This window comes from Tupaia chinensis, unplaced genomic scaffold (assembly GCF_000334495.1).
Source record: "Tupaia chinensis unplaced genomic scaffold, TupChi_1.0 Scaffold000644_1, whole genome shotgun sequence".
Classification (NCBI taxonomy): domain Eukaryota; kingdom Metazoa; phylum Chordata; class Mammalia; order Scandentia; family Tupaiidae; genus Tupaia; species Tupaia belangeri.
Genome location: NW_006160165.1, coordinates 1,217,971 through 1,242,568, shown reverse-complemented (window position 1 = coordinate 1,242,568; position 24,598 = coordinate 1,217,971). Strand labels below are relative to the sequence as shown.

At 45.9% G+C, this 24,598-nt stretch overlaps 1 protein-coding gene across 1 annotated transcript in view; it reads left to right on the top strand.

The window, feature by feature from the left end:
- EFNB2 (ephrin B2) overlaps window positions 1–21,355 on the top strand; it is a 47,949-nt gene extending 26,594 nt beyond the window's left edge. Inside the window, exons 3-5 of the mRNA XM_006159633.3 lie at window positions 18,581–18,673; window positions 19,383–19,496; window positions 20,892–21,355. Coding sequence (XP_006159695.1) covers window positions 18,581–18,673; window positions 19,383–19,496; window positions 20,892–21,280 — 596 coding nt within the window. The 3' untranslated portion in view covers window positions 21,281–21,355. The remainder of the gene's footprint in view (window positions 1–18,580; window positions 18,674–19,382; window positions 19,497–20,891) is intronic.
- The last annotated feature ends 3,243 nt before the right edge of the window (window positions 21,356–24,598 follow it).

Genomic DNA, 24,598 nt, shown 5'->3' with positions numbered 1-24,598 from the left:
TTTCCCTGTGTACATATACTAACTCAAGGCATGGTTTTGGGACTAGAAGACCAATACTCTTTGGTTGTGTCTGGAGCTAGTGCATGAGGCTGTGAAACCTGGGGATGTGCATGTCTCAAGTGCACGCACCTACTATGTGCAGATCACATGTTGAAATGAGGCCAGGATTGCTCCCAGGTTTGGTCAGGGTGAAGTTCAGGTGACTGAGACAGCTGTTCACAGCATCCAAGCAATGAAATCTTTTTTTCTTAATTTGTTGTCTCAAATTATACTCATATCCAGGCTGAATTCTCTCTTCATTCACAGCCATGCACTCCAGTTCATTGGGAGCTGCTGGCTGTGCGCTCTGCTCTGGGTGAACACATCGGAACTTGCTTCCTCATCCTCCTAGCCGCTCTTCAGAGCACAGAATCAGAAAGTCCCAGGGTGCTTATCTAGTGCTCAGTAATATGTATCTTCCACGTTAGTAATTAAAACAAAGGTGGTCACAGACACCTGCTTATCTTGTTGTCTGTCGTTGCAAAGCTGAAATGTCATAGAGACTGAAAACCTATTTTTACAGCCAACTTGATGCATGTAGCTTACCAAGAAAAAGTAACAAAGGAAAAGAAAAAGTGGTAAATTATATATCTGAAGGAATAATGAACATAAAATGAAAATTAAAGCATTCCAGGATAACACAAGGTAGATGGGGTGGTAAAGAGTACAAAATACTAGGGAAATTTTTGAAAATATAAATATTTCCTAGGTGAAATAAAATGGAAATGTTAAGCTTTTTGAAGACCAATGGTGTATTTTTAAAGAGATTCTTAAGGCTTTTCCAGTGGACTCTTACATGTAGCTGACAGTACAGGGAACTGACGATGGCCGTAGACAATTCATTACGGTTCATGCCCTGGGAGGGGTGGGAGAAGGAGGCAATGCGGCCTGGGGGCAAATGCACCGGAGAGGACACATGCTGAGGGTGGCAAACCTGTGTCCCTGAGACCCATGTCCACTTAGAGCTAAGCCAGTGGACACGTGCAGATTCTCCACTCTCCCCTCAGTTGCGGACTTTGTGAAGATGCTTTGTCAACTCTCAGTTCTCTCTAAACACATGGGGATATCAGTCAACAGTGGGTTTCACCTGAAGTCTGAATTAATATGCAGTAGATGCAAACCAAGAAATGACTTACCTAAATCTCTTAATATAGTGAGCTTTTTGTTTCATTATGTTTTTGTTTCGTTTTTGCTATATGTGCTTGATGGAGAGAGAGAGCTCACAAAAGTGAAAAATCATCCCCCAGGGGGGATGGCCATGCCACAGTCCCTTCTCCTCCACTCTCCTGTAGGGATGCTGAGCGAGCATGCACATGCACCTGGCATTTATTTCCAGCTGCCAGGTCTGAGACTTGAATCGTACAGTCAGCCATGTAGGATACAGCTGCCTTAACCACCACACCACTGGCTGGCCCTCTGTAGTAAGCATCATTCAATAACTATTTTATATAAATGCATGAGAGATTTATATTTAGAAGCAGTGTAGTTTATGTAGCATTAATCTACATAACAATAGCATCTCTCTCTCTCTCTTTTTTTTTTTCCTGGAAACTCCTGATATAGTAGTTCCCATTTATTCATTGGGAATTTGTTCCAAGATATTTAGTGAATGTCTGAAACTGAAGATAGTTTGGAACCCTGTATGTGTTACGTTTTATTTTCTACACATGCATATTTTCAATAAAGTTTAACTCACAAATTATGCACAGTAAGAGATTAACAGCAATAATTAATAATAAAGTAGAGCAATTACAACAATATACTGGCACCGCTGCTCTTGCACCTTGGAACCATTATTGAGGGAAATAAGGGTTACCTGAAGACTGCTCTGTGCACTTCTGCAGTTGATCTGATGAGCAAGATGGCTGCTCAGTGGGTAACAGGTGGGTGGCATATACAACACGGATACACTAGACAAAGGGACGATTCATGTCCCAGGAGGGACAGAACAGAACAGCTCAAGATCTTATCACATTACTCAGAATGATAAAATTTAAAACTCTTATGAATTGTTTATTTTGAGAATTTTCCATTCAATATTTTCAGGTCTTGTATGAGTGGGGCTAACGAAACAGTCGATAAGTGAGGAGTGGACTGTTCACTGTTAGCTAGGTCATTGCAAGTAGAGCTATTCTGGTCTCCAGAACTCTCCTTAGAGTTATGACTTCTAGTGCAAAGGCTCCTGATAGCCTGAGCCAAAAGAATCTTTCCTAAAATAGAGTTGATGTTTTCAAGTTTGAAACAATGAGAGACTGTGTGCATGTTGCTGGTGGGGAAGCCTTCTCAGGGCTGGGTAAATGGCCCCAGCTGAGAAGTCTATCAGGAAGTCCAGTGAGACTTTCAGCAGAGTTGAAAGACTTCCACCACGTCACAGGCTAGGAACACATTTCAGATACCTGGGAAAATGTAGAAACTGATTTCTCACCCACCTTCCAGCAAAGCTTATTGATATACAAGTTTCCCTTGAAAGGAATGGGAAATAAGGACAGATTTTTAAAATAGGTTTACAAGCTGATACTGACTTTCATTGCTTCTTCAAGAACCTCAAGGCACCAAAACAGTTAAGGGATTTTAAAAAGTTACTACTTTCCATATCAAACATGAACGTCCATATTCACATGCTGTACTGACTCTTGAGAGGAGGAAGCATGATGGAAAGTCCTCACGTTCACAAGGGTGTCTTTTACACTGAAAGTCATTGCTTCTCTTTGTGGCAGTAAATACCGTTGGTCTTTGAGTTGCCACAACATACTTACATATGTTTAACTCTAAATGTTAGTGTCTAATTGGGAACCACATTCACAACTGAGAGTATTTATTAGCATCATCAGTATTATGGGCTGGTTTCCTTCCATGGGAAGCAAAAAGAGAGATGGTAGCTTGGAAGGTACTGATGTGCTCCTCAAGGGAGCAGTGCAGTTGGCCCGCATTGCTGTCGGCCCGCATTGCTGTTAAGTGATTCCCTTTGATGAATAGCATTTCGGAAGAATTAGGCCAGAAAGCCCAGAGCCTACTGGTCCTACTGCCTGAGCTTAATGAGAAGGGCACTTGATTTCTTTGAACTTTAACTTCTTTCTCTTGAAAGTACTTCTGTTGTTGTTGTTCTGGCTAATGATGGCCGTCTTCTCCAGTTCCAAGCCATTTTATGGTTGGATGTACAAATCCAATGTGTGGGCACTTATTAGCGTGGTTCTTCTCCAGTTGCTTCGAAAGGGCAGATTCTGTGCAGATCTTTTGAAAATATATCATTTGATTTGTAATGTTACCCAATTTAAAATACAGTCATCACACTTGTGAGTTTTAAAGTCAATATTAATTTTAAAGTGATATTGTATTTTTAAACCTATTGAGTATCCACTGAATTCCCTCAGGAAATGATACGACAAAATGATATGCACCCTTACTAAGACTTCTCCTGGATGATTATTTACTTTGACACGAGACAAAGTGATATATGTGGCTTTCCTTCATGTTTGGAATTTGCTTTTCCAAGTGACCTATTTCAGTAATTAGCCTTGGGTCTAAAATTTGCAGAATAGAATTTCCTAATCTTTAAATGATTCCAAGGGGCCGGTATGTGCTGTGGTGGTTAACGCGCCGGGATCCCACGTGGGTAACTGGGGTTTGAGTCCCAGGCCTGGCAGCTTGAAAAGCATGCCCTGGCACATGTGTGCCAAAATCCCAGGAGGGAATGGAGAAGGGATTGCAGCATGGTCATCCTCTTTGGGGGTGTTTTCTCACTTTCTCTCTCACTGTCTCTCTCTCTGGCAAGCACATGACCCTATGGCAAAAACCTAGAATGAATGAATGAGTGAATGCAGTATGAAGACAGTGTGACCGTTTGGTTTGAGAAGCCCCTATTCTCATTACATTCAGATTTTTAATTGTCTTTAAAAACCTGGTATTTGGGGACCAGCAGATGGCATAATGGTTATGTCACTGGACTCCCATGTAGTCAACTGTGGTTTGAGTACCAGAACAGGTGGCTTAAACCTCATGCCAGGCACACATGAATGTGTGCTCAAAATCCCAAGAGGAGACTGGGATCATGGCATGGCCATCCCCTCAGGATGGGTGTGTGTGGGGGGTTATTTCTTGCTTTCTGCCTCTCCCTTTTTCTCCATTGAGCACACACACCCTAGAGTAAAAATATCTCTCTCAAAACAAAAACAAAAACTAACATGGTCTTTTACATAACCTATAGTTATTTTTATGTAAGTCTTCACAACTTTTTAAATGTTTATAAAAAAGCTATCTGTTCTGATACTCTGTTTCCAATGGAAGCTCTGTCTTAGGCATAGCGAATACTGCAGGCCGTGTTAGGAAAGCGCTCCCGTGTTCCCAGCCTTCATCCATGAAGTTTCCTTTGAGGCACTGTCTGTGCTTGGTTTATAGCTGCTGCTTACAGGTGACAACGCGGGGCTGAATGAGTCAGCAAGCTGGTGTGTTGGCCCCTGCGCAACATCTGTCCTTCCCCAGGTCTGTGGGTGGGTTATCCAGCCTAAGCATAAAACCTTGCAAAATGCCTACAAAGAGGTTTTCATCACACTACCCAAAGTACGTGAGTCAGAGATGGGTGAAAATGAATGCCATTGTATTAATATTTTTAATGCACAGTGGTCATGGCCCAGCTGGAGACAAAGACAGCCCCATTTGAGATCACCGCCCAGTTGAACTTTCTGTGGCTTTTGTATTATATTGCAGCAGATTTCTAGCCAAGACATGGTCTTGTGGCGCAGTCCAGAAGTCATCATTTCTGAAAAGAGTATTTGCTTAAAAGTTGTTCTAGAATATACACCCCGTGCTGTTCACAGCTCCCCTCCTTGGCATCTGTCCTCATTCTCCATGCCTTGGCAAGACCTTGCTTCAGAAGCCCTCAGTGAGGCTGGAGGAGGTACCATCTCGTAGGCCTCTCATTGGTTTAGTTTTCTAATGATTTCTTTTAATAAAAGCGTATGAAATCAGAAGGCTCCCCATACAGCTTTGCCATTATTTTAAGGCAAGTACTCCTTCTGAGCAAAATCACAAAATAGAGTAAAATGCTTACACACATACAGTGAAACAATATTCTTAAAGAATCAAAACAGAACTTCTAGTCCTTATTTTTACTGAGCATATGTAGGTTTGTTTCTTTGTTTTTTTTCTTTTCTGTTTTTGAATTATTTCTGGGAACTAGGTATGGCAAGTGAAACTAAAATAGATTGAACGTAATATAATCTCTTTCTCTAGCAAAATAGCTTTCGGAGGCTTCAAACCTCCTTTTACACGTAGATTTCTTTTAGAATGTCTAAGAATGCACGGCCTCTATGAAGCGATCACGTGGTTTACTCGAGAAGTTATGTATGTGTGATCACTGTAGCAGCAACTGCATTTCCATCACTGAGCACATCAAGTTTAGGGACACGATGTTCTCAGCTTGTCACTGACGTCCTCTGACCTCGGGGTGAGAGTTCATGTTTGATAGCCTGCTCATAATTGCCAAGTTCACGCATTTAGCTACATTTGTATTCTAACCTACAGCTGTCGTCTTTCTAGTAGAATGTTCGGCAGCGTCTTGCCATAGGCTGTATGGTTGGGTGCTTGGAGGATAAACACACACGCCACTTAGGGAAACATATTACCATAGTTCTCGGAGCCTGGGGTCTAACAGACATGGGCTCTTGAAGGTCCTCTACAAGAAACGTCATCCATCTTGGCCTCCATCTCTTCATCTGTAAAATGTGGATAATAGCCCCGATTCCTGGGGCCGGTGAGACTTTCAGTGGTGTAAGATGTTCGTAAGCTTCTTCCGTGGTTGGCCCGACGAGTACAGCTCAGAGTTAACTTTGGCAGGGCAGGAGGCCGGGGCTGAGGGCTGAAGGCACCCCTGTGCATCGCTGCAGGCTGGTGAGCCTGTGGGACGGCGCAGGAGGCTCGACTGATCCCAAGCCCATCTCCGAGGTGGGACTCAGGAGAGGGTGCGTTCAGTAATCTGCATGACTGAAGGATGAGATCTTCCCCTTTTTCTTCTTCAGTGCTATGAAAGTTCCTTTGTCCTTGGGCTTCCTTTACCAAGAAACATGCACTTGTGTATCTTTTTGTTTCTGAATTGCCCGAGCTTGTTAGAAGATCCTTTATAAGACCAAGAAGAGACAGACAGGGGAGGGGCCTTCAGATACATATAATCATTCCCACTCACCAGCCTTTCCAGGACTTTGCCTCAGTTCTCTCCTACACAGACAAAATACCATGTTTTTTATTGATAATTTCAGCAACGGTCCACATAGAACAAATACACTTCCAGAGGAAAAACTGCCAGAGTTGCCTTACCACTGAGAGGCCCAGTAGTCTGGCCCTCGGGGGCGTTCCTCCTCTTCTCCCTGACATGGATAAACGCCTCCTCTGCTGAATGGAGGCCCCCCTGGGTATATCAATCAGGCTCCCTGTTGAATTTAGTATGAATAAAGCTAAATTCCCTACATTGAGGTATAAAGTCTCAGCTTCTGCTTAACTTGGGATTGTGCTGAGAAACTTCGGGCTCTCGGGTCCGGTGGAGTCACAACTCTCGGCTATTCATCCCTCGGATGTGGTTCAGAGTTTACAAGAGGAGAAAGCTACTGTGGATGGAGGCTCTTTGTTCACATTAAGTGGTGTCACCGAGGCCATGGTGACAGCTTATCTCATTTAAAGCTAGATAGAGATAGTCCTGCGAGGGCTATTCCTTATTCCCAAAATAACCAATAAAAGAACGGGTTGACTCTGATTCTTAAAGTGGTAGAGGCTTGTAGACAGATGGGAAAGACTCAAGATGAAATACACAAGTGATCTAAGAGCAGGCGTGAAATGGAATTGCATAAAAAAAGAATGATTTAGGAATTGTTCAGAATAAACTACCTTTTATTTTATAAAATATACCTTGTCTCTAGGACCTGTATTTGTAGGTTTTTAAAGGTTTACTTAGATTGATAAATAATTGAACAATACTGGAGACCTGGTACAAGCAGCTAAAAGAAGATATGTTTGATTAGTTTCATTTATTTATTCTTTTAGTTTTGCTACAGAGCATGTATGGTTTGCAGGAGAGAAACATGAGAAAGGGAAAGTTGAGAAATCACCTCCTGCAGCATGGCCGCGCTGCAGTCCTTTCTCCTCCGTTCTCCTCTCAGGAGTTCGGGCACGCACACACACGCTCCCAGCATGGCAGCATAATTTTCAAGCTGCCTCGTCCAGGACTTGAACTCGGCTTAGCCATGTGGGATTCAGCCATCTTAGGCTCCACACCAACTGCTGGCCCTCGTAATAACCTTTAAACATTAACCATAAAGACAAAAACTTAAAACAAAATAAAACAAGCCCAAGAGGCATAGACAGACATAAAAACATAACTGAGAAACCTTACCTATGTAGTTCCTAAGAGTCACACATTCCTCCCTAAAGTCCCAACACCTCAGGCTGGGTCTGTGCTCGCTTAGGGAGATGTGGCCTCCACAGACCTATCGTACGTCGGCGTCTAGAAATACACGTGATAGAGCCGTTCTTATCACCGTTAGAAAGCCAAAGCTTGTGCTTCGTGCTGTTCAGATGGCCGTGAAGTGTCGGCCCCTCAGCCCTGCGTCTCGGTGTGTGGCAGAGCCTCCGCATCCAAACACGCATGCACACGTGGCAGTGGTGAAGACACGTGTCTGCATACACAGCGTGTGCATAGCCAGGCAAAGAGCGTGCACTCGCGTGCACACACACAGCCACGATGCCGGGGTTACATAAATGACGGACTTGCTTGTCACCAGACATGACGGCGCTGGCGCCCGGGCGTCAGCTATGGGTCCTACCACTGACTTGGAATCGAATGCAGAGCTGAACTAGGAGAATTCTACAGGGCAGTGGGCAAAGAGGAGGGGCCGCTGGGAAAACGTGATGGTAATAGCAATTTGTTTCACTCTCTAAATTTTCTTTTCCTCTTAGATCTATTATTAATCACTTCCATTTCTTCAAAAGGACTATGCCATTTTGTGTTTTTAGGACAGTAGCAAGCACTTTGAGCCCCTCTATGAGAAGTTGCTACAGAGCAACCATTAAAAACGAAAATTTCTCAAATATGCAAATAGAGGCGATTTACTCAGTCCAGTGCTACAGTTCTGGATGGATGGACAGACAGACAGACGGAGGGATTGGCAAAACCTCAGGCAGGAGAGTAATTGATCTCATTAGAGGAGCTGTGCTCTGTGTTGCTGAAAGACAGTTATGCTTTGTAAATGGCTTTTTGCATTAGTGAGGTAGCCCAGTTTTGTTCCTGTTGAATCAGGAGATGAAGGTATTCTTTTATTGAAGCAAACATGTGGAAAATTGCTCTGGATTCTTCGTGTATAGAACATGTCCCCTGAACGGAATAAGGTTCACGTGCGGGGCACATTCAGACAGGGGCACTTTATTGGGGTTACTGCTGTTCTCTAAATGGTCAAAGCGAATAACATCATGTCCATCTAAAGCATTATGCCCTGAGAGTGGCACACTTTCGCATCTGCAGTGTTATATGCTAAGCTGTCAGCAGACATTAGATCGGTCACCAGTGAAGTCCTGCCGCCTGGAGATGAACTCTGCTTCAGATGGGTATTTTCCACTTCAGTGCTGCTCATCGTGCAATTACTGGGTCATTAATATCATTGCATGCGATTAGTGACAGTGGAGTGAGCGAGGGCGTCTGGGATGTGCACCCTCTTCCCGTGAACTTTCTGCTACGACCCTTTCTTAGCTAGACATGGCCATCACTCTGTGAGCATGTTTTAACAGTTAAGACTGGGGGAAAAAAACAAAACTGGGCAACGGTTATTATGTGCTAGAAATAATTCACTCAAACACATTCTTCCTTGTGGCTCAGAATAGTCTCATTAGATATTACCACTATCTCTTTAGACCAGAAAATTTCATTTAAAAAAAATCCACAAAAAATGGATACTTAAATAAGGCTAATAGATAATAGGGAATTCTGCCTCATTGTCAGAACGCTTACATAATTCTCTTCTTTTAAAACATAGGAGTTTAGTCATTTCATTGAGGTGGTCATCTGGCCACCTATTTTTAAAACATAATTTTTCTTTCTTAGTAGATTTGGGTCCATAGTAAGAGGGACTCCACCAGGTAAGGTAACTCTTCTTTGCTGATTGTCATGTTCTCCCTATATTAACTTAGTCTGAATCACTGTGGCAGTAAGAAGCTCTCCCTTAGAGCATACTAGGTGGTGAGCGTTTTTTAGGATATCATGTTGGATTTTTTTTTAACCAAATGAGAGATTTGATGTGCATAAATCATCATAACTTTTAGGAATAAAGTCTTATGGTTAGAAAAGGATGTTGTTGTTTTTTTTTTTTAAAGAATTATCTTATTTAACTTTATTTATTTTATTGTCTCCCCACAGAGGGACAGAGAAAGAGAGACACAGAGAGAGGGAGAGTGCAAGGCCGCCAGGTCCAGGACTCGAACCATACTTGTCCATTTGGGAGTCCAGCACCCTTAACCACCACACTATCTGCCAGCCTCAGAAAAGGATGTTTTCTTCAGCAGAATTTATCATAAACTAAGACAATAAAATGTCACAAGCATTATTTTGAGGGGAAATACATAATCTTATGTGTGTAAGCATGACTCTCATTCCAAATAAAGAGAAGCAGTAGATAGTTTATTTCTAGGACTGTTTGAGATTTCTCAGGAGCCTGGAGGGTATTTCTTTTTTTCTTAAAACAAGGTCTTGCTATGTCACCATCCCTTGCCACTGCCTCCTCGCTGGGACCACAGTGTGTGCTACAGCCCCAGACGTTATTTTAGACAGGGTTTCGGTGCGCAGCCTGGCCAGCCCCGAGCTCTCAGTCTCCTAACTCAGCCTCCCACGTTGCCAGGGTTACAGCTGCACGTCACCATGTTCAGCCTTTATGTTGGGCCAGGAATTGAACCTGGGCCTCCCAAGTGGTCCCACCCTGGGGTGCACAGTGTCTCAGTGGTGCACACCACCACAGTTGGGCCCTGGAGAGAATTTCTTTTCTTTGGAGAGGTTTTTTGTTTGTTTGTTTGTTTGTTTCTTTTTTTTTTTTTTTTGCCATAGGGCGCATGCACTCACCAGAAAGACAGAGGGACCAGCAGTTAGCATAATGGCTATGTCACTGGACTCTTACCTAGTTGACCACAGTTCGAGTCCCAGACCTGGTGGCTTAAACTCATGCCGGGCGCGTGTACATGCGTGCCCAAGATCCCGAGAGGAGAATGGAGGAGAAGGGATTGCGGCATGACCATCCCCCCTGGGGGGGTGATTTCTCTCTTTCTGTCTCTCTGTCTCTCTCTGTCTGTCTGGCGAGCACACACGCCCTATAGCAAAAACCTCTCAAAAAAAAAAAAAAAGAAAAGAAAGAAAGTCAGAGAGAGACAGAGAGACAGAAAGCAAGAAATCACCCCCCAGGGGGGATGGCCACACCGCAATCCCTTCTCCTCTTGGGATCTTGGGCACGCACGCACATGTGCCCGGCATGAGTTTAAGCCACTGGGTCCAGGACTCGAACCGCGGTCGACTACGTGGGAGTCCAGTGACATAGCCATTACACCAACTGCTGGTCCCAGTACTTCTTTTCTTGATATATGAGGGAACTTTACAAAGTTTGTGGAAAAATAGAATTAAAGTAATAGTTTGTTTTGCTGTAAAAGAAGCTTAAAGTCCATGCACAGTTTTTAAATGATACGCATTTCCACAAACTTTTTGAAGACCTCCGTATGCCTCCTGTCCTTGCATATACACACACGCATACATGCACTCTGGGTGTTGCCAGTGACTTTTCAGGACTGTCCTGCCCAAGGACATAGGGCTCTTCATGTCTTTGTCGCTTGCATGATCTCTATGCAGATTTTAACGGGTGAAAGTTTGTTTGAGCCAGCTGTGGTAGAAGTTCCTACGTCCCTGGTTGGTGTTTATGGCTGTTCTCTCACTAGATTGACCTCTGCTGGTGTCTCAGGCTCATGTGACGTGGGCACCTGGGGACTTGGATCCACACAGCAGCCTCATCTTCCCATCTCTTCCCAAGTGAACATGGCTGAGAAATACAAGCCTTTAAACTCTTCAAGTGCATATACGAGTTTTCTAAACTGTTTCAAGAGCGTTACATATTTTAAAACTCCTTATTTCTGGGCCAGCAGGTGGCATGGTGGTGAAGGCACTGGACTTCCACATAGCCAACTGCAATTCAAGTCCTGGGCCCAGTAGCTTGAAACCCACACCAGGTGTTTGTGTGTGTGTGTGCCCAAAATCCCGAGAAGGAGAATGGAAGAGAAGGGATTGCGGCATGGCCATCTCCCTTTGGGGGTGAATTCTCTCTCTCTCTCTAGCAAGTGCACACGACCTATGGCAAAAACCTTAAAGATACATATGTGTGTGTGTGTATACAAACATAAAAAACCCTCCTTATTTCTGAGGTTTCTATAGAATATTGTATCATTGTTCATGATAAACATTTGAAAGCGCACCAATCCTATCATTTTAAGAGCATCCATTGGTACTCAGTACATGGCATCCATAGTCATATTTTAATGCTGGAAAATAGGAAGGAGGGACCAACAGATGGTGTAATGGTTACGTCACTGGACTTCCACATAGTCAACCACAGTTTCAGTCCCAGATCCGGCAAATTGAAACTCATGCCAGACGTGTGTGTGCGTTTCCAAGATCCTAGGAGGGGGAGAATGGAAGAGAAGGGATTGTGGCATGGCCATCCCCTCTGGGAGGGGGGTTGGGTTGATTTCCCACTTTCTGTCCCTCTGTCTATGTCTGTCTGTCTCTCTGTGTCTCTCCAGTGAGCACATGTCCCCTATATAAAAAATCTCTCTAAAAAAAAGCAATTAGGAGAAAGTCTAAATTGTTACTCCATTTTCATATTTGATTTTCACAAATCATCTATTTAGTACAGAAACTAATTAGTTGTGTTGTGTAGAAGTCACTGAGGCTAATCCAGTCATTCTTAATGCATGATTTACTGCAGTAAATCTTCAAAACACAACCACCACGACGTGGTTTTCATTCCTGTCATACTGGGACAGTGCATCATTGGGTGAGAAATTCACACATCCTTCACCACCGGTGGTGTGTACAGTGTTCCAGAAGCGAATAGCCCCCCACACAGAGAATAAGGGTTGACAGATGTCAGGGAGAGCCGGCTCTTCAATGAGAACTTTCTGGGGAAAAAAATGTGGTGAATTGTTGCTTTGGGAAATATTTTCCCTTTGTATTGACTTTCTTTAAATGAGGCCATTTTTGGGGGGTGGGGGGTCGGAGAGGTTTTCGCTATAGGGCGCGTGCGTTCGCCAGAAAGACAGAGAGAGACAGAGAGATAGAAAGCGAGAAATCACCCCCCGGGGAGATGGCCACGCCACAATCCCTTCTCCATTCTCCTCTCAGGATCTTGGGCATGCACGCACACGCGCCCGGCGTGAGTTTAAGCACTGGGTCTGGGACTCGAACCACGGTCGGCTGCATGGGAGTTCAGCAACATAGCTGTTATGCTAACTGCTGGTCCCTAAATGAGGCCATTTTAAGAAGTATACCATAAAACTTGTGGTCTAAGGTAAGGCAAACTTGGCATTATGGGCTGTAATAGTATGTGATTTGAAGCAATACTAAACTTTTCTTGATATTAAGCCGTACAAAAAGGACATGCCTTTGAAAAATCCCGATGGTGTGTTCCCCATGTCTTTAACTGTAAAGCCATAGTGAAAAACACAAAAAGGAAGAAATTATACTTTTTCTCCTTCCTTTTGACACATTGTACAGATGTTTCTGTCTCAGAAGTTTTTAATGAACTTCAAAGAATCAGACATTTATTTTTGGTATTTTGTGAATATCATTTCATGTTTAGGACCTTCCTCCATATCAATATCTTAAAGGAATTTAATTAATCTCTGGAACTGGAACCTCTCTCTGTCTCTATGGTGCACAGTTTGAAGTGGCATGACATCATTTGAATTTTTTTTGAAGAGGTTTTTGTTATAGGGCACATGAGCTTGCCAAAAAGACAGAGACAGAGAGACAGAAAGCAAGAAATCACTGCCCAAGGGAGATGGCCACACCGCAATCCCCTCTCCTCCATTCTCTTCTCAGGATCTTAGGCACGCATACACATGCACCTGTTGTGAGTTTAAGCCACTGGATCCGGGACTCGAACTGCAGTCGACTACATGGGAGTCCAAAGACATAGCCATTATGCCAACTGCTGGTCCTGCACATCGTTCGAGGTTGAACTGGTGCTGGGAGGATGACTCGATGGCGCAGAGCTTCCTGGTGCACATGCAGCAGTTGCACTGTCTGCAGCCTCCCTGGTTTTCAGCTCAACACCTCATTCCATCGTTTTGCGGGAGGGCCACTCAAAGGTGTGAGTCCTGGTGGAAGAAAACAGCACCCGGGTTTTGTGGGTCGTGGTTATTTCAAAGCCACAGCTGAGCTTTCTGTGGAGTATGCTTTTCCAGCTCCTCCATTTTCCAGATAACAGGCTTCTGGTCGTCAGAGGTCTGAGTAAGCAGAAGGCTCTGGCCAGAGAAGGCAGCCCTAGCAGAAGCGACAGTTCTGGCCCCGTGGGAAGGGGCAGTGCTAGTCAAGTAGATTGACACGTGTCAGAGTGCCATCTCCCAGGGGGACAGGTGGTGGCCGTCCTGTGCCGGGGTCTTCCAGACCCCGTGTGCCTGTCATCTGTCTCTCGTGGTGTCTCTTCATCTCTCATTGATGAAGTTGATGTAAATACTGACTTGCTTTTTTATTTTTTTATTTGCCAGAGGGGGCATGCACTCACTAGAGAAAGAGAGAAAGAGGAGGGGAGCACTCCCCGGTGAGGCGTGGTCACTCCACAATGCCTTCCTAAAATCCTGTTGGGATTTTAGGTTTCCACACACACGCACCTGGCGTATTTTTCAAGTTGTTAGACTGAGACTTGAACCATACTCAGCCATGTGGGAACTGCCTCCCTGGGGCCAGCCAGCCCCTGCATATTTGCTTCACGCGTCTTATCAGTCCCCACTCCATCCTAGCTCCACACCAGTAAAACACAGTGAGGTGGTTTGAGCGGCTCTGTGGTATCAGCACAAGCACACGTCGATGTTTGATTCTTTCCATAAGAACCTCAAGTTCTCTTCCGAGTGCTGCTGCTGTTCTATAGGAGTTCGGGCCGCTCTGCCTGGCTCCAGTGAGTGAGATCCATGTTGGCCCCAGGCCGCAGGTGGATTCTCCATTTGGTTAGCGCATACACACTTTGCAGGCCACGACTCAGCCCTCCCGTGCTGGCCCTGAGCCACTGGCCAGCAGGCAGCAGCCACCGAGGATGTCCCAGGGACAGGTGACAGCACTTCCTGTCCCTGGGATGGTCCGAGACAACCAGACAGATTCTTGGCCGCCCTCCTCTGCCTTTTTCTTCTTAACCACTTCTCTTTTGTTCTGCCCAGCTGCCCAGTGTCCTGTCCCCACTGCAGAATAGCTTAGGCACAAATACGTGGGAGCTGCGGTGCGGGCCTGCCAGCAGTGTGGCTTGGGGTCCTTCTTGCTGAGCAGCCATCTCTGCCCGCCGGGATCAGCCCTGGGCAGCAGCGCCTAATTTCTGTAGCACTCCAGGCAATTAGACTCCTGAAGTCAAAGCTCTTAAAAGCACGCTGTAAAACACCCACGGATCTTTATGCAGCCTGTTTTCCAACTGGATAGAAAAACTTTTCTAGTAATTTTTAATTTTATAAAGTCTATTTTTTCCCTGGGACAAGGGGGAAAAATGTCTGGGCACTAAAAGCTAAAGTATTAGCAACATCATTTTTCCCTCTCTCCCTCAGTGATTAAATGCAGTTTCATCTGCTTAGTAATGCCATGGTTATGGCTGCATTAGATAAAGCTGGTCGAGAGATACAGAGAAAAACTAAGTCTAATGAGGCAACAATTTATTTTTATTCTTTGTCTAAGCTAAAAATTCCCAGTACTTTGGAATCCACAATAAAAATAATTGCACAATTGTCTCCTGAATCGAAATAGATTTTATTCTCAAGCATTAGCAACTTATTTTTCAAAGTCAGAAGCTGGGCCTTTTAAAGCCCAGCTTTGTGGATGGCTGCTGCCAGAGAAGCCTGAATTTTAACCTGTGGTTTGTTCTGAGTCACGGAGTCTGAGAGGAGATGGCTGTGTCCTTGCTCCCAGGGTGGGTGGGGACTCCTGGAATTAGAACTGCAACTCCCTAGTGCGGGGGCAGTCGGGAGAGGAGAGCAGCGGAGTTTCCGGGGGATGATGCTCCTCCAGACTATCTTAGACTTGCCATAAAGTTTCCCTTCTGAAGTTGCAGTTGGTAGTAATGTCTTAAAACAGGGTTTAAACTTTCTCTCTTTTTAAACAGCCAAGCATTTGGAATTAGGAATGAATTTTTTCAGTATCGTCCAGGAACCTTTTCCAAGTGGACTTAAAGGGAAAAGGAGTAGATCCCGAATGTAACAGAGCCATCATCACTCGGAGCGTTCCATCCTCTTTGGCCCACCCTTCCCCGTGCCAGCACCTGCCCCCAGCAAGCACAGCCGGAGCCCCACAAACCAGCAGCTGTAGATGGTCCTTCATTCAGCTCCCGTACTGGAAGGCTTTGGTTTGTTGATTTGTTTACCAAGGAGTTAAAAAGTTTCCAGTGCTACAGATGCAAAGCATTCTTGTGCAACCGCATTTCCTCTGCTGTGGCCCTCACGTTGTAGGTTGTTTATATGAATACTTCTACAGGTCTACTTGGGGATTTCACAGACATCATTTTGGGCAAGTTTAGGGAACTTGGCATGAAGAGTTTGAGACTTAAAGCCACTGACCTACAGATTTAAAGAGAAAGTCACTTGGGACCAGCAGATGGCATAATGGTTACATCACTGGCCTCCCATGTCGGCGACCATGGTTTGAGTCCCAGACCCAGCGGCTTCAAACTCACACCGGGGCTTATGCATGCATCCCGAAAACCCTGAGAGGAGAATGGAGAAGGGATTGCAGTGTAATCATCTCCCCTGGGCAGTCATTTCTCACTTTCTGTCACTCCGTCTCTCTGGCAAGCACACGTGTCCTATAGCAAAAATCTCTCTTAAGAAAAAGAATGAAAAAGTCACTCAAATTGTGTTCACCTCTTGTGCTTCCAGTTGGGCAAAGTCGGACTCGGTGGTTTCTACCTCTTCAGAATTCTGAGCTAGATTTACAAGCGATTTCTCCCCCATACCGCTCTTACCCTTCTGGTATTCATTTAGTTTAGTTGAGTATTATTTTTCTTTTGGAGCTGAATCAGATTTTTTCCCCCTTGAAATTAAAATAAGCAAATCTATATTTCCTCCCCTTCTTTCTTTCTTTGCACTTCACTCCAGGTCTCACTTTTTAAAAAAAAAAAAAGAATTATTTTTTTAACTTGTTTATTTATTTATTTTAATTTGATCAGAGGAGAACAGAGCAAGGGAGAGAGAGAAAGTGAGAAAGCAAGCCACCAGCTCTGTCTGGGACTCGAACCACAGTTAGCCATGTGAGAGTCCAGCACCCTTAACCACTATGCCACCCGCCGGCCCCCAGATCTTACTTTGTTATTTGTCAGTTTAGTTGTGTTGGAACTTTCCTCAGGAAAACGTTGGTCATTTAGCTTTCAGTTTGGAGGCATTTCGACATGCGCTGCGTTTCTGTGCGTGTGCATTGCAATGGGAGTCCTGGAATGAAGTAAACTAAGCATCCGAAGCCATCAGCCGAATACACATACCACTTTTCTGCTTTCTTCCCTTTGAGGACATATCTTAATTTTTGAGAAAATCCAGATGAGAAAACTCTGAACAATTAATTAAAGATTACAGTGCTACTCTGAAACTCTCCAGAAACAGCATCTGCTCACAGAAATACGTACTGTATGAAGCCTTTGAGAGGAAAGGATACTTTGAAATTAGGCACGTATTTGGAGGAGGGAAAATGGAAAGAAGGATGAAGAAATGAAAAGAAAAATTCTTTTTGAGACAGAAAAGCATACAAAGTTTTTAGACACTTGTTTTCTTCTGCCAAACCTTTTTTCAACAGAGTGGATAACGTTCACCTCTTACCACTGGTACCCCCAAAACTTAGTACCATGGCAGCCATTCCCCAGTGTCCCAGGAGAAGCTTAGTGTCAGCAATAGCTGGAGAATGAGAAGTGATTGTGAGACTGTGAAGGCTAAGCCCGCACTCAGATAAGCAGAGAGATTTATACCCAGAGGAGGCAGCCTTGTTTCTAAGGAAAACGGCCAAAGTAAAAGTTGATGGTCGGAGGACACAAAGCCGAGTCCCCGAGCCCCTTGTCTGGGCAGTCAGTGTCATTGTCCACAGCACGCGCACTCTCCCGCAGACGCACAGAGAGCTGGTCTGCTCGCCCAGTCTTCGGAAAACAACCAGTTAAAAGAATGTCTTTGGGATTTCTTTTTACCAGAACATCTGTCCCTTTTCAATCTTTTTCAAAGTGCCATGTGAGTAGAAGAGACTTCGCTAATCAAAGGAGAAAATGATTTAAATTGCAGAAATGTATATGAAACACTTCTGTTCCTGCCCCTTGAACTTCGGGAGAATGAAAATGTCTCGCCCTCTCCACCTCCTCTCCTCTCCCGGAACCTGAGCTGGAGCTCAGAGCCTGCTCCTCATTACACAGCGGGCAGCCTGTGTGCGTCCAGCCTTCCCCTCAGAGCTCTCCAGAGAACGCCCCGCTCACGAGACAGAACAGGGCGGTTAAGTTTTATGTGTAAACAGTGAAGCACGGGCTGTATGGTAGAAATGCACTGACGCTGGTAGGAGGCTCCGGCCTTCCTCTGGCCCTTGCTGCTGGGGCGGAAAGGGAACGGAGGCATCCATTGCTGTAGCACCCAGAGCCGTGCACCTGGGCGTTCGCCTCCAGCCAGCCAGAGCTTTCCCAGCAGGTGGGCTGGAGGTTGATGGTGCAGTGGGAACACCTGCCCTTGTTCTGCTTTATGCCACGGAGGGAAAAGCGTCCAGTTTTGAGGAGCCGAGTTCTAGTATACTTCTTAAACACAAGTAAGGCTGGGGAAAAGAGGAAAGGGGTGTGGGAGGCTCCTTGACTGGTGTTTACAGAACGTGGACGCTTGACCAACAGCGCATCAGCTCATTGTTCTGAGGCAGGAAACGTGTAGCGGAGGAAGCGGGTGCCGTGCGTGATGGCCGCGTCCTGAGGTTACCGTGTGAACTCCCCGGCTCCCCTGAGGCCGCTCCCAACCGGGCAGTAGGCTTTTTGGAAGACACGTCCCCTTTATCTGTAGACTAATACTAACGCATTTGTGAGAGAAGGAGAAAGCGCTCGAGTAAAAATGTGGAACCAGATAGCACACATGTGGCAGTGTCTCCGGGATCCATTCTTTTTTCTTTCCTTTTCTTTTTCTTTTTGGCTTTCAGCATCCCATACTTTCAGAGAACTTGTGACTAAGAGTGAATTCTTATTTTTCAAATTGTTTTCAGACATTTCATGTTCATGTAAACTTGGCTTATTGATTTCCTGATTTTTCTTTATTTTTTTGTTTTGTCCATTTTATTTTTAATCAGCTACATCAAATGGGTCTTTGGAGGGCCTGGATAACCAGGAGGGAGGGGTGTGCCAGACAAGAGCCATGAAGATCCTCATGAAAGTTGGACAAGGTAAAGACCGTCTGCTGCTTCCGAAGCCACTGTGATCTTTGTAGCCCCATAGGCGGCGCCGTGTAGCTGCCACTCACCTCCATTCACTTCCTCCATACTGTCCTCTGCACCAAGTGCCACTGGCAGGTCTCCTCCCGTCAGTGTCAGTGTCAGGAGCTTCTTTCACTGGAGATCGCTCCCAAAGTTAACGTCAGCCAGGAAGTCTGCCTGTTGCCATATATGCATATACACATACATGTACGTTTTTTAAGAAAACACCTCTTTGACTCCAAATCAGACTATCCAGAGTGAAAGCTAAGTTTCTGCAGTTTTGCTCCTTTCTGAATCTTGACTCCAGAAGAGTTTTGTTCATTGTGCCTTTCACACATACGTAACCTGTTGTGCAAAAAAGACACTTATCCTTCCAATTAAAAATTGGTCTAGTAGTCAATCAACTTGCTCAGTTAAATTGAAATGTCATCTGAAAAGCTTTGCCTGCCAAATGCAAGAATCCCTATAGTTTTCACAGATGGCCTCACCGTCCAAACCTCTGAAATAACTAGCAGAACCATTTCGTTTTAAAAGGAGAGTCACATTCTTGTATTTCACAGTGCTTTGCATAAAGAATCTTATGTTCGTTGCTATTCATGCCTCGAGATCTATATGCAGCTCCTAAAGCTCGATCTCCTCAGATGTCGGTGCCGTAATTAATCGTTTGTATCTCATATAGATGCGAGTTCTGCTGGATCAAGCAGGAGTAATGATCCGACAAGACGTCCGGAGCTCGAAGCTGGTACAAATGGAAGAAGTTCAACAACAAGCCCCTTTGTCAAGCCAAACCCAGGTAGGGCAGCACAGTCTGCATGCAGGGCTGCACCCCATGCTGCTAGTACCTCACAAGGCAGGCAGAGGCAGAGCCCTTCCACACCAGCAGGGCGAGCTCACAGTTACAGACGCCGGTAACCTTGGCTCTCGGAGTTGCTAGCAATTGTACTCAGTAAGGACAAAGTAGCTCATCTCCCCGGGAGCTTGACATTCAGAGGAGCCCCATGTCAGCCATAAGTACCGATTATTAGGACTCCTCTTCCAGACCAGATTTCTTGGCTGACACTTTATCAAGCTGGTTGTCAACACCAGCTTAAAACTGTTGTTAATGTATATACAATTAACGTCCTAATCCTTGATCTAATTATAGCTAATCCACAAAAGAGTCTAATTGATTCTCTCCTAAATTTTAGATGGTAACTTTTTAAAATATTACATAGTCCTATTCTCAGGTGGTTGTTGGTAACTTTTTTTTTTTTTCACATTTTCCATGCAAAAACAAAAAGCGGATTCTTGAAAAAAGTTTAGGATAGCTGCTAGAATTGGCTGTCATTGAACTATTTTCTTAGCAGTCTTGGAACAAATGGCTGTGTATTCGTTACCAGGCTAATGAATTTTTTATGTAGTGGCTGTTGAGCAGACGTCAGCAGTTTTGTCTTGGGGATCTGTACGCGCGGCTGGTAGTTGTGTGGATTTAGCAGCTGCAGCAATATCCCACCTCTTTCCAAGAGTCGAGGAGGGAAGTTGTTATTTCTAACTCTCAATGACAAGATGTGTCAAATTCTTGTGACAAACTGATAAATGGATAATATAATGATGCCAGGCAATTTTTTAGTGCTTAACATTTGGGTTGGCAGTCTGTTCAGTGCGAGAGTCTCTGCCGCCTTCCAAATATATTTTAAGTGTAAATCAAATAATACAAACGAGTTAGGAATGGAGCGTCTCTCCAGGGCCCTGCCTCTCCCTCTGAGCTCCCCTGGGGGCAGGGCCTGCTTCAGTAGGTCCACCTGAGGCCCCCTTTGCAGAGGGAAGCCAGAGCAGTGTCGCAGGAAGGCTCAGCAGGACAGAGGACCACCTCCTGCCTTCTCCCTGCTGTCTGGGACTGACTACCCGGGTTAAAGGCAGGGCAGGATCCAGGCTGCCGTCACTGGTCCCCGCTCCATAAACTATGATACGCGGGAAGCACAGGATGTGGCCTGGGTAGCATGGAAGCCCCGGAGAGGGGCGTCTCTTCTCTGTCCACTAAGGGGCATGCCACTGGACTTGGGCTCTCGAGGAGGGAGGCTTGTCAGTCTAGCTGCCTGCTCAGCCGTGAGCCCTGCTTGCTTCCACGTCACGTCTCACGGTTTCCAGGCTCCGCCCGACAGGCAGCACGAGGGGCCGTGGTAACTGTCGTTCTCTGGTCTGGCCGCAGGTTCGAGCACAGACGGCAACAGCGCCGGACATTCGGGGAACAACATCCTCGGTTCCGAAGTGGCCTTATTCGCAGGGATTGCTTCAGGATGCATCATCTTCATCGTCATCATCATCACGCTGGTCGTCCTGCTGCTCAAGTACCGCCGGCGGCACCGGAAGCACTCGCCGCAGCACACGACCACGCTGTCGCTGAGCACGCTGGCCACGCCCAAGCGCAGCGGCAACAACAACGGCTCCGAGCCCAGTGACATTATCATCCCCTTGAGGACTGCGGACAGTGTCTTCTGCCCGCACTACGAGAAGGTCAGCGGGGACTACGGGCACCCGGTCTACATCGTCCAGGAAATGCCACCGCAGAGTCCGGCCAACATTTACTACAAGGTCTGAGCTAGACCCTGGCGGTACCTTCGCCTCCGTTGGGCCCCCGTGTGCTGGCGAACTGACGGCCCAGCATTGGGGCAGTCCTGCGGTGCCGGGGAGCCGGACAGCTGGCCTGGCCTGTCGCCTTTGGGCCGGGCGGACACACGCACTCCGGAGCGGGGGGACTGTGCTGGAGGCCCGCGGCCGAGCCGCTGGGCCTGGGAGCCATGTGCTGTGGCCGCCGCCTGGGCCGCCGCCTCTCGAAGCCAGGGGGCGGCAGAGTGGTTGGGGACCGAGGGCGCGAGCTCCCCCCGGAGGCCACGCCTGGAAAAGCCGCTTGTGCCCGGCGGCCTCCCCACGCATCCTGGACTTGTCACGCGGACCTCGGGCTCAGTAAGGTTTTCAAAGATCTCTAGCGTTTAGTCCTCACTCTCTCACTCCTCCTGTCACCCAGGGCTCTGCGGCACCTCACCGAGATCCCCTCCACTCCACGTTCGGCGTCACTAATGGAACACTAGGGTCTGGAGGCCCCACTCCAGCGCTGGCCCCACAGCTCCGGGCCAGTGGGTCACCTGTTGGAGGGCGTGTTTGCTCACCAGCCAGACCTAGGCAGACGGGGCTGGGCGGGTGGGAGGAGGTCGGCTGCTCCGGCAGCTCCAGGCTGCTGCCTTGAAGCGGAAAGTGGGGAGGCAAAAACAATTAGGTAGCACAGCACTTTGGTTTTGCGAAGATTTAAGAGGCAAGCAGGAGACAGCACGCAGTGGGCCCCGCGTTGGGAGGAATTCACTTACCAAACAGCAGCGTGCAGAAGTCCCTCTTGGCTCAGTGGAACAGGCAGGGCATTGTCGGGAGGGAACGGGCTTGCAGGGAGGGGAGAAGGTGGCCGCTGAGGCTCTACCGCAGGGCGGTTGTGGTACTGGCAATAAGACCCACGGCGCGAAGCTGGGGGAGAGTCCGCTGCTTTGGGTGATGTTTGAAGCAGACTCCGCTGCTATTCTTACACTTTTATTAAACACAGGGAAAGCGTTTAGGAGACTAGCAGAGAGCCAAATCTGACCTAGAAGTGTAAAGGCCAAAGGTCAAACAGGCTGTAATTCCATCATCATTGGTGTTATGAAAGAATTCTCATATATAAAGGTAGGTCAGACTCCCCACCCCTGGCTGTCCCTCCCGGCCCCTTCCCCCCCCCCACGTCGGAGCCTTATACACTTCGGGTGACCGGGTGCTGTCCGGGCTGCCAGGGCCTCAGGGCAGGGCCTCTGTCCAGTGAAGCACATGTGGCAAACCTCTTAGAGTCCTTAAGATGGAAGTAAATTATGGTGTCCAGGGGGAGATGGAAGATAGGACATATTTATAATAGCTATATAGAACACGGAGGATATAAAAGGAAAGATTTTTACTAATATATATTTTAAGATTGCACACAGTACACACCAGAAGATGTGAAATTCATTTGTGGCAATTAAGTGGTCCCAGCTCAGTGCTTTAAAAAAGAGAAAAAAATTGGACAGCTACTTCTGGGAAAAACATCCTCACTCCAAAGATAACAACCATGAGAGCAGATATGAAGTACAGAGTCCTCTGGAGGCATCTCACGTAGCCGTAGACTAGGAAATACAAGCCCCGGGTACCAGGAGATCGATGTCACTGCATCGCAGGTTTCACCAGGACGAGGTGGAACATAGTTCTGTTCCGGCACTCCTTTCCGGCGTCCGGCCGCCCTGCCTTGTGGGCTGAAGCGTTCGCTGGGCTCCAGCGGGTGGCACCGGGGCCTTCCCCTGCCAGTTCAGCTTTGGCTCCTTCCCCCCACCCCTCCCCTCTGGGAAACAAGAAGAGTAAACAGGAAACCTACTTTTTATGTGCTATGCAAAAGAGACATCTTTAACATAGTCCTGTTACTATGGTAACGCTTTGCTTTCTGAATTGGGAGAAAAAAAATGTAGCAACAGCATTTGAAGGTTCTCAAACCTCGATCGAGTACCTGCAAAAATGAGTTGTCACAGAAATGCGTATTCCCTATTTCCTGAACCTGAAAATGAGGTTGATCCAAAGTGCGTGTGTGTATGTGTGAGTGGACGTGTGGTACACGTGTGTGCACATATGTATAATATATATCCACAGTATATATTATATATATCTATATCAGTTCTGTGGCGGTTGCTGTGGTGACCAGCCGCAGTACATATGTAATTCTTTCCATCACCCCGGCCTCTCCTTCGTGCGCTTTCATACAAGACGTCCTTGTAAGCCATCAGAAGTTACCTTTAGGATGAGGGAGAGGGGAGAGAGGGGGGAATGGGAAATAGTCTGATTTTAATGAAATCACATGTATGTGTCATCGGTTGGCTACGTTTTGGTTCTATGCTAAACTGTGAAAAATCAGATGAGTTGAAGAGTTACCTGCAACCAGTCGAGAAGTGTTCTGTGCGTCTGTTTTGTGTCTGGTGCAGAATATGACAATCTACCAACTGTTCCTTGATTTGAGGTTGGTTCAGCTTTGGAAAGTTACTGTAAATGCCTTGCTTGTATTACCGTCCCTAGTCGCCCGACTTTGGAATTTGCACCATCGTGTTTAAGTGAAGATGCTGTAAATAGGTTCAGATCTTACTGTATATGGATTTGGGGTGTTACAGTAGCCTTATTCACCTTTTTAATAAAAATACACATGAAAACAAGACAGAAATGGCTTTTCTTACCCAGATTGTGTACATAGAGCAATGTTGGTTTTTTATAAAGTCTAAGCAAGATGTTTTGTATAAAATCTGGATTTTGCAATGTATTTAGCTACAGCTTGTTTAACGGCAGTGTCATCCCCCTTTGCACTGTAATGAGGAAAAAATGGTAAAAAGGTTGCCAAATTGCTGCATATTTGTGCCGTAATTATGTACCATGAATATTTATTTAAAATTTCGTTGTCCAATTTGTAAGTAACACAGTATTATGCTTGAGTTATAAATATTTTTTTCTTCCTTTGTTTTATTTTAATAGCCTGTCATAGGTTTTCAGTCTGCTTTAGTTCCACATTGCAGTTAGCTCCCCAAAAATGAAATCCGTGAAGTCACATTCCACGTCTGTTTCAAACTGAATTTGTTCTTAAAAAAATAAAATATTTTTTTCCTATGGAAAAAGCGCCTTCCAAGTATTTTCCTTTCCTTCTTTTTTTCCTTTTTGTTTTTCTTTCTTTTTTGTTTCTTATTTTAATTTGCCTCCTTCTGTTCTCTTGCTCCAAGATGACAGTTGCCCAGAGACTTCTGCCCCGGACATGCGGTGGCCACTTTCCCAGGCAGGACATGCGCATAGTCTGAGTGTTAATTTTGCCAAGAGCCATGAGCCCATGGGCTTCCG